This window comes from Cnephaeus nilssonii (assembly GCF_951640355.1).
Source record: "Cnephaeus nilssonii genome assembly, chromosome: 20".
Classification (NCBI taxonomy): Eukaryota; Metazoa; Chordata; class Mammalia; order Chiroptera; family Vespertilionidae; genus Cnephaeus; species Cnephaeus nilssonii.
Window position 1 is genome coordinate 34,893,944 of NC_137091.1, and position 10,151 is coordinate 34,904,094.

The following is a 10,151-nucleotide window of genomic DNA, read 5'->3' on the forward strand; positions in this document are numbered from 1 at the left end:
AAATAAACAAATGGGACTACATCAAAATAAAAAGCTTCTGCACAGCAAAAGAAACCATCAACAAAACAACAAGAAAGCCTACTGCATGAGAGAACATATTTGCCAAAATTTATAGGGAACTCATACATCTTAACAAAAGGAAAATAAACAATCTAATAAAAAATGGGCAAAGGAATTAAATAGACACTTCTCAAAAGTGGACATACAGAAGGCAAAGAGATATATGAAAACATGCTCAAAGTCACTAATCATCCCAAAGAGGCAAATCAAACAACAATGAGATACCATCTCACACCTGTCAGAATGGCTATCATCAACAAATTGACAAAGGACAAGTGCTAGCAGAGAAAAAGGAATCCTTTTGCACTGCTGGTGGGAATGCAGACTGGTGCAGCCACTGTGCAAAACAGTATGGATTTTCCCTGGCTGGTTTGGCTCAATGGATAGAGCGTTGGCCTGCGGACTGAAGGGTCCCAGGTTCGATTCCGGTCAAGGGCATGTACCTTGGTTGTGGGCACATATCCAGTGGGGGGTGTGCAGGAGGCGGCTGATTGATGTTTCTCTCTCATCGATGTCTCTATCCCTCTCCCTTCCTCTCTGTAAAAAATCAATAAAATATATTTTTTAAAAAAGTATAGAGTTTCCTCAGCAATTGCAATTTTTAATGTGAGAACTGAATATGAATAAATGAAGCCTGATGGCCAATTACTTTGAGGCAGATTGAAAACAATACTATCTGTTACAGTGTACAAGTGGGGAGGGTGAGGACAAAAGAGAAATACTAGTAAAGGGAAATGTCTGGATGTTCAGCTTTATCTAATAGGGCCGTGGTCGGCAAACTCTTTGGCCCCTTGAGTGTGGCTCTTCCACAAAATACCACGGCCTGGGTGAGTCTATTTTGAAGAAGTGGTGTTAGAAGAAGTTTAAGTTTAAAAAATTTGGCTCTCAAAAGAAATTTGAATCGTTGTACTGTTGATATTTGGCTCTGTTGACTAATGAGTTTGCCGACCACTGTAATAGGGGGATGGTGATTCCATTTACTAATTGGTGGGGGCTTGAAAGAGGATGGGAATAAGGAGACAAAGCCTGTGGGGTCTCATGAAACGTGTGCAGTTTGACAACGAACAACCATGTGAGCTGGGAGGTAAAGAGCTAGATATATGGATTGAGTTCCAGGGAGAGGCCAGGCTGGGCTATAAAGACTTGAGAGTCATCTTTAAAAATGATTCATAAACACATGAAAATGCAAAAGTGAAAACATGTAGAAAATATACAAAATGGAGGCCAAGTATCAAGTCCTGGGTCCCTTTAACATTTAGAGCTCAAGCCCTAGCCGGTTTGGCTCAGCGGATAGAGCTTCGCCCTGTATACTGAAGGGTCCCAGGTTTGATTCCTGTCAAGGGCATGCACTTTGGTTGCAGGCTCGATCCTGTCCTAGTTGGACAGGGGAGGGAGGCAACCAATGGATGTGTCTCTTTCACATCAAGGTTTCTCTCCCTCTCTTTCCCTACATTTCTCTCTCTCTTAAAAAAAGAAAAAAAAATCAATGGAAAAATATCCTCGGGTGAGGATTAACAAAACAAAACCAAAAAAGCACACCCATTTTTGTTTATTTATTTAATATTTTTATTGATTTCAGAGAGGAAGGGAGAGGGAGAGAAAGAAACATCAATGATGAGAATCATTGATTGCCTGCTTTCTGCACACCCCACACTGGGGATGGAGCCCACAACCGAGGCATGTGCCCTTGATCGGAATCGAACAGGAGGCCCTTCAGTCCGCAGGCTGACGCTCTATCCACTGAGCCAGACCTGCTAGGGCAGCACACCCATGTAGAGCTCAAAAAAGATGAAGAACAAGCAAAGGAAACTGAGAAGCAGCAGCCGTCAAGATGACATTTGAGAAAAAGGGAGTATCCTAGGACCATCAGAAGACACGGATGAAAAATGGTCAGTTCCAGCAAATGCTGAGGTCAAGAAACAGAAAAGTGTCTCTCATATTTAGTAATGAGATCACACTGACCTAGAGAAAAGCAGCCTCCGGGAAGTAGTAGGAATGTTTCCTGATAAGACATAGTTATGGAGAGACTGTAAAATGAAAATTAAAGAAAACTGTTAACGAAAAAAACCATTGAAACCTGTAAAGAATTTTAGTGAGTTTATTTGAGCCAAACTGTCTACATATGCCGGGAAGCAGAACCTCAATGAATTGAGATAATGCTCCAACGAATGGCGGGTCACATCTGTATTTATACATTGCCATCAAAGGAGGGACATAGGTGGGCTACATGAAATTCATTGGTGACGGATTAAGGAGGTGGGGTAAAGTCAAACTGTGGGAAACCCCTGGGATTGGACAAAAAGTAAAATGATGGACACATACTTAGGAGGGTCAGGAACAATTAACATGATAATGAAGGAATTTGAGGCATCTGTCCTGGAGCCTACCGCATTTGGTTGTGCCCCAGGGGCTCCAGCAAAAGAAGGAAGTTACAAGTTACCCAGACGACTCACAGATAGGTTATCTTAGAGGCAAAAAGGCAAATGGGCTCAGGAAAGATCTAAGTTGATCTTTGTCAGGGAAAATATCAGCTTAGGAATGACTGCCCACTATAACCTGTTTGTAGTTAAATATTTAATTTTCAGATCATCTTTTGTGGTTATTTTAGGTCTCTGAGTTTTCAAGACTGCCACACAGGCCTCCCCTGAGCTTGTCAGGTTAGCAGGTGGCTTCTTTCGTTCACAAAACTAACTTAGAAAAAAAAGTCAACAAGTTTTTCCATTGAGAATAGAAGTGGAACATTTGCTGGAGGGAGTTTTGGGAGAAGAGAGGGTTTTTAAAAAGTGAACGATTCCAGATATCTAAGCACGGCAGAAAGATCATGTCCGAAGGAGGCCAGCTCGTGTCCGGGGCCTGCAAGGACTGCCCACGTCCGGGCAGAACCCACGGGCGAACGACCGAAGACCTTCCTCCCGCATCACAACGGAGCGGGGAGCGGGGAGCGGGGAGCGGGGAGCGGGGAGCGGGGAGCGGGGAGCGGGGAGCGGGCAGCGGGGAGCGGGCAGCGGGGAGCGGGCAGCGAGTCCCCCAGAGGCTCCCGTCTTCTCCTCTCTCGGCGCGCGTGTCCCGCCGCCCTACGCCGTCCAGGCCGTGTTCTCGCGGGGCGCGGAGACCGCGCGCGGCCGCGGAGACTTCTGGGAAGTGTGGTTTTGCTGGAGGCGACCGGGCGCTGCACCGCTAACTAGTGTCTGCGGCGCGGAGAATTCTGAGAGATGTCGCTTTGCTGTGGGCTCCGCGCGTGGTCCCCTCCGCGCTAGTGTCGGGCCAGGCGAAATTCCCCGTCCTGGACGCTGGGAAGACGCGGCGGTGCAGTTCCCGTGAGGGCGGCTACCATTGTCCCCGCACAGCGACCCGGCGCGTCCGGTGCGTGGATTTGGGCGAGCGTGGGTCCCGGGAGGGCTGGCGCGGGCCTCAGGCTGACGGCACCGGCACCGGGCGCTGGCACGGCCCGAGCCCTGGCTGTGCTCCCAGCGTCTGCCCCGCGGTGTGAGCCCACGAGGGCCTTAGCTTTCTGGGCCTCTGGGCCTCGCTCTGTAAAGGGGATGCCAGGAGGGCGCTCACCTCCCAGAGCTCGCGAAAAGAAAATGGGCGAGCGAGTGCACAGAGGACTGACTGCAAGAAAACGCCATCCTCAGTTGTTTTTATGTCACCCAGTCTTGAAGCTGACGCTTTCCAGTAGTGTAACCTTGAACAATTGTTTCAATATAGCCGTTTCAATTGTTTTTAAAAAAAGAAATCTGGACCTAACCGGTTTGGCTCGGTGGATAGAGCGTGGGCCTGCAGACTGAAGGGTCCCAGGTTCGCATGTACCTTGGTTGCGGGCACATCCCCAGTAGGGGGCGTGCAGGAGGCAGCTGATGGATGTTTCTCTCTCATCGATGTTTCTAACTCTATCCCTCTCCCTTCCTCTCTGTAAAAAACCAAGTAAGATATATTAAAAAGAAAAAAAAAATCTGGAATAATGTGAATGCCCACCATGCAGAGTGGTGATTATTAAATAAGCTCATATTTAACATGATTACTACTGTTGTTTTATGAGTTTCTCTCTTAGGTAAAATGAAAGTTGATTTACTTGCAGGTGGAACCTCCTGGTAAATGGTTTAGTTACTTCGTGCCAAGGAATACTCTGTTAGTTCAGAGGAAGATCGGAGCCCTAGAAAATGATTCCCATTGTGTTTCTCCACGCAGGTGTGTCACCGAGCTGCAAGAGAAGTCCGATTTTTCATGACTGCTTTTTCCTGTCCTTAATTTGTCATCTCAGGACAGTGCCCTCCAATTATACAAGAGCCTGGAAAGACAACTGTGTTGACTCCTGGAAACTGCAAAGTCATGTTCCAGGTAAGTCCTCAGATCTTCCTGAAACACCTTTTTATCAGGACTCTCGCGTGTTTGCTTTCTTCCTCCTATCATTTCCCTCCTAACAAAGTCCATTTAGGGACTGGATCTGTGATTCCTTTCATTGTAGCCAAGGATGGAGCCTGAAGAACTCCAAAGTGTTACCTTCTCTAAGTTTCTCCTCTTTTCTACCAGTTTTCTGCTAGAAGCCTCTGTAGAATCTTGAGCAAACTTTTTGTTGTTGTTAATCCTTACCTGAGAATATTTTCCCATTGATTTTTAGAGAGAGTGGAAGGAAGGGGGAGAAACAGGGAGAAACATCGATGTGATTGTTGCCTCCCACAGGTGCCCCAACCAGGACTGGGGATAGAGTCTGCAACTGAGGTACATGCCCTTGACTGGAATCAAACCTAGGACCCTTCAGTCCTCCGGCCAACGCTCTATCCACTGAGCCAAACTGGCTAGGGCTAAACTTTTAAAAATTACAATTCAGAATTCAAATTTGGAAATTTAGGCTATTTGCTTTATGGTTGTTAAAGCTGTATCATTGGTCTCAGTTAATGGTATATACAATAAGTCCTTTCAGTTAATTCAGTCAAGAGATGTTTGGAGTCATCTTGATTCCTCCCTTTCTCTCATAACTCACATTCAGGCACTTTAGTTAGTTCTAAAATATAAACAGGATATATACAGAATCTGACCATTAGCTACCCCATCACTGCCGCCACCACTGCCACCCTGGTCCAAGTCACAGTTTGATCCTGGTTAAGACACAGGCTCAATCCCTAGTAGGAGCGTGCAGGAGGCAACCCATCAATGATTCGCTGTTATCATTGATGTTTCTATCTCTTTCTCCCTCTCCCTTCTCTCTGAAATCAATAAAAGTATATATACATATTTAAAAAAATATTTTTTATTGATTTTTTACAGAGAGGAAGGGAGAGGGATAGAGAGTTAGAAACATCGATCAGCTGCCTCCTGCACACCCCCCACTGGGGATGTGCCTGCAACCAAGGTACATGCCCTTGACCGGAATTGAACCTGGGACCTTTCAGTCCGCAGGGTGACGCTCTATCCACTGAGCCAAACCGGTTAGGGCAAATAAAAGTATATATTTTTAAAAATGACAACAAAAACCCCCACAATTTGACTATGTGCTGCTAAATGTTGAATGCTGATTTAAAAAATTTATAATTTTATTCCCTTTGAGAAAATTAACTCTCCTGAAGCAAAGTTCTTACATTTGTCTCACCCTTACTGTACAACAATGCCAAGAATGTAATTACCCAATTATTAGTTTACTTATGTCAGATTTCTAATTACTGTCACAATCTCTGCATCATGTCCCCTTCTCCAACCAGGGTAACTTTACCCTTTGTCCAGTGACAGAAGAGGTCTGGATTATAATTGAGCCTAAATGTGTTTGCTGTTTCAGGTAACATTTAGTGATGTGGCCATAGACTTCTCTCATGAAGAGTGGGGATGGCTAGATTCTGTTCAGAGGGATTTATACAAGGATGTGATGGTCCAGAATTATGAGAACCTGATCTCTCTAGGTAAGCATATTATAATTTGCTTACTTCCACCTCCACATCAACAGGGGAGATTTTTTCTTTTTTTTTTGCCACTCTGAATTGATGGAAATCTTCCTGAGTAAATGGCTGAATTTTTCTTTTACATTCCCAAGGAAATGTGTAGCTCTGTTGTATTCTGCCTGAAGCTTATCTTCCCTTTCAGGGAACATTCTTTAAACTGTCCTTTAGTCCCTTTTGTGATGATGGCATCTCCCCAGGAGGACCACAGCTTAAACAAATTCTATGTTTTTCCTGTAAGCAGGTCTTTCGATACCTAAGCCATATGTGATCACTTTATTGGAGGATGGGAAAGAACCTTGGATGGTGGAGAAAAAACTGAGAAAAGGTGTGTTTCCAGGTAAATCATGGTGAATTGGGCAAAACAGGTCTTTGTTAAAGACGCTTGTAGAAAGTGGGGGGGCATTTTAGGAAATCTTAGGGAGACTGTCTTCAGAGATTCCCAAATATAACAAAATTGAGGGATCCTTAAACTTAGATTTCAGAATGACCATTCTCCATCCAAAATTATCTTTCTGTATTATTCATGTCATCTAATCAAAAGTGGAGGTTTTTGCCTGACTGGCAAGGCTCAGTGTTTGAGCGTCAACCTATGAACCAGGAGGTCACAGTTCGATTCCTGGTCAGGGCACATGCCCGGATGGCGGGCTCGATCCCTAGTGTGGGGTTTGCAGGAGGGTGCTGATCAATGATTCTCTCTCATCATTGATGTTTCTATTTCTCCCTCTCCCTTCCTCTGAAATCAATAAAAATATATTAAAATAATAATAATAAGTAAATAAAATTTTAAAAGTGGAAGCAAATTATTCTTTTTAAGTCCATTTAAGGAAAAATATACTGATGGTTTTAGTTTAAGAAAAGCTGTCAATTAGGTAGAAAAATCACTTTTCCACTAAGGCTGAACTTCAGAGATCAAATATGAACATAAGTGTTAGAGGAAATAAAGAATGTATAAGAAAATTTCTAAGAACAATATTTTCTAATGTCCAAGAAAATTAATGATTTTACATAGATACTACATAACTCACAAAAGCCTAAATTTTTGTGGGCCATAAAGTATATTTAGATTATTTTGTTGTCATTGTAACCGTTTAATGCAACACTATAAATTCTGCATTTAAAGCGTACTAATCTGACAGCAAATTGAGATTGATTAAAGGTTGTGGAACCAAGGCCCTGAGATTGAATGTGTTCTTGCACATAAATATAGGCACAAAATATTGGCCTGGATTCCAGAAGGCCTTTTGCATATTCTGCCTGACAGTTTCATTTTTTCCAAAATACTGATTGCCCTTAATTAACCCCGGTCCCTTATTGTACTCTGTTTCTGCCTCTGTGAGCTGTCTGTATTTTCTGTGCTCTGCTTTAACTTTTTTCAGAAATTGAATATATGAGAGTTGTCAGAGCTATGCGTTTTCGAGCAGGGGGGTGGGTGGGACTTTATTTTTTATCCAATTCTATTTCTATCATAGAAGTTTCTTTCCAAGAAGTACGTAAAAGAAGTGTTTTGCTTTCTTGATATGTTGCAGATTGGAAATTAAGATGGGAAAACAAAGAATTATCAGCAAAGGAGGATATTTATGAGGATGACTCACCCCAAACGGTAATAATAGAAAAAATGATAAAAAACAAAGTTGTGAATTTTCAAATTTTAACAAGGACTGGGACTATATAGAGAAATTGGAGGGAAAGCATGCAAATTAGGTAGAACATTTTAGACCAGTGACCTTCACCTTTAGAGAAAGTCCCAATGGGGAATGTGTTTATAAATACAATACATTTAGAAGCATTTTCTATTTAAATTTAAAGTCTATTCTTTTTGAACTACAGAGAATTTCTGCTGAAGGGAAATCACATAAACATGATATATTTAAGAAGAGCTTACCGAAAAAGTCATTTATAAAAAATGAGAATATCAATGGTGGAAAGAAACTTTTGAATTCTAATGAAAGTGTGGCAGCCTTCAGCCAGAGCAAATCTCTTACCCTTCACCAGACTTATAATAGAGAGAAAATCTATACATGCAGTGAATGTGGGAAAGCCTTTGGCAAACAATCAATTCTTAATCGCCACTGGAGAATTCATACAGGAGAGAAACCTTATGAATGTCATGAATGTGGGAAGACTTTTAGTCATGGCTCATCCCTTACTCGCCATCAGATAAGCCATAGTGGTGAGAAACCTTACAAATGTATTGACTGTGGGAAGGCCTTTAGCCATGTCTCATCACTTACTAATCATCAAAGCACTCACACTGGAGAGAAACCATATGAATGTATGAACTGTGGAAAGTCTTTTAGTCGTGTTTCACATCTCATTGAGCATCTGAGAATTCATACTCAAGAAAAACTCTATGAGTGTCAAGTATGTGAGAAGGCCTTCATTCATAGGTCATCTCTCATTCACCATCAGAAAATTCATACTGGAGAGAAACCTTATGAATGTAGTGAATGTGGAAAAGCCTTTTGCTGTAGCTCACACCTTACTCGACATCAAAGAATTCATACTATAGAGAAACAATTTGAATGCAACAAATGTCTGAAAGTCTTTAGTAGCCTCTCATTTCTTATTCAGCATAAGAGTATTCATACTGAAGAAAAACCCTTTGAATGTCAGAAATGCAGGAAATCCTTCAACCAGCCTGAATCACTGAATATGCATTTGAGAAATCACATTAGATTGAAACCTTATGAATGCAATATATGTGGGAAAGCCTTCAGTCATAGGTCATCCCTGCTTCAACATCACAGAATTCATACTGGAGAGAAACCCTATGAATGTATTAAATGTGGGAAGACCTTCAGTTGTAGTTCAAACCTTACAGTACATCAGAGAATTCATACTGGAGAAAAGCCATATAAATGTAATGAATGTGGGAAAGCTTTTAGCAAAGGCTCAAATCTTACTGCCCATCAGAGGATACATAATGGAGAGAAACGCAGTAGTGCCCTAAGTGTGGAAAGACCTTTAGGCTATATGAATCACTATATGTGTGAAAAATCATATATGAGAGAAACTGTATGAATGCAGTGTTTTTCATAATACATTTCAGCCATTGATCCTCCCTGATTCAGTATCAGAAAATCAATATTGGAGAAAAGTCTTATGAGAGTAATGACTATAGAAAGGTCTTTAGCAATGGTACAAGCCATATTATCCAGAGTTCACATTGAAGAGAGACCATATGAAGGCAATAAATGTGAGAATGCCTTTAGCCAGTATTAATCCTTTAATAAGTAAATCCACACTCTATTTACTATTCTGTATATGTAATAGCAAATATGGGGAAGACTTGGCAATATGAATCTCTTATGAAATATGTACAGACATGTACAAGAGAGACAAACTATGAATATAAAGTTGTGGCAAGTCCTTTGTTAAAGTGCATCCCTCATTCTACATCAAAGAACTCACACTGCAGAGAAAGCTTATGTAAGAAATGTAGCAAAGTGTTCACTAAGAGCTCTTATTAGACATGGAATGTTTGGAACAACCTGTGTACTAATGCTAGAACAACCTGAAGGATGTAGGAATTACGTGTAAATCTTTGCAATGATGCCATTTGTAAAGAGTTTTACAGGAGCGCAAACAAGCATAAATAAATATGCATTTCTTATAGCAGTAGCTTGCAGTTTTACTTAAGTCCTACATAGAAATTATCTAATTAATGGGCATTGGAAGATATTTAGTCACTCAGTGGATTGAGTAAATGTTATAAAGATGAAAATTAAATCTGCAAAAGAAGTAAAAAGTGGTGTGAATGAAATTCTTGATCTCTAATAAAACCAGTTGTATATAATAAACTCACAGTGACACTGATATATCTTGTAAAACTTTCTACTACTTTCCTCTTGATGAATTAAGATCAGACTGACAACAGCCTTTAGTGGGAGACTAGCAAACCTAAAGAAAAACTGGCCCGGCCAGTGTTGCTCAGTGATTGAGTGTCATCCTGTGAGCCAGGAGGTCATGGTCCAATTCCCAGTCAGGGCACATGCCTGGGTTTCAGGCTCAATCCCCAATAGGGGGCATGCAGGAGGCGGCTGATCAAGGATTTTCATCATTGATGTTTCTATCTCTTCCTCTTCCTTTCTGAAATCAATAAGATATATATGTTAAAAAAGAAAAACTGCCTAATCTCTGTGCTAAGAATTTCATTGTTGA

General features: G+C 41.6%; 1 protein-coding gene across 5 annotated transcripts; it reads left to right on the forward strand.

The window, feature by feature from the left end:
* Positions 1–3,210: 3,210 nt before the first annotated feature.
* On the forward strand, positions 3,211–10,052 carry LOC307116615 (uncharacterized protein). Of its 5 annotated transcripts, XM_079800735.1 has the most exons (6): positions 3,211–3,423; positions 4,249–4,398; positions 5,831–5,951; positions 6,229–6,327; positions 7,517–7,590; positions 7,818–10,052. In XM_079800735.1, the coding sequence occupies exons 2-6, from the start codon at positions 4,390–4,392 to the stop codon at positions 9,009–9,011; spliced, it is 1,497 nt and encodes a 498-aa protein (XP_079656861.1). In that variant the 5' UTR covers positions 3,211–3,423; positions 4,249–4,389; the 3' UTR covers positions 9,012–10,052. The 5 variants fall into 5 exon arrangements, with proteins under 5 accessions (XP_079656861.1, XP_079656859.1, XP_079656862.1 ...); XM_079800733.1 differs by lacking the exons at positions 3,211–3,423; positions 4,249–4,398 and having other exon boundaries at positions 5,542–5,951; XM_079800736.1 differs by lacking the exons at positions 3,211–3,423; positions 4,249–4,398 and having other exon boundaries at positions 5,542–5,951; positions 6,229–6,315.
* Positions 10,053–10,151: the final 99 nt, after the last annotated feature.

What these genes read in the sequence shown, in the direction of transcription:
- LOC307116615 (XM_079800733.1), top strand. Translation starts at nt 5,813, where the DNA reads ATGTGTTTGCTGTTTCAGGTAACATTTAGTGATGTGGCCATAGACTTC. An exon ending in TGAGAACCTGATCTCTCTAG is followed by an intron (nt 5,952 to 6,228) that starts GTAAGCATATTA and finishes TTTTCCTGTAAG; the next exon opens with CAGGTCTTTCGATACCTAAG. An exon ending in GAGAAAAGGTGTGTTTCCAG is followed by an intron (nt 6,328 to 7,516) that starts GTAAATCATGGT and finishes GATATGTTGCAG; the next exon opens with ATTGGAAATTAAGATGGGAA.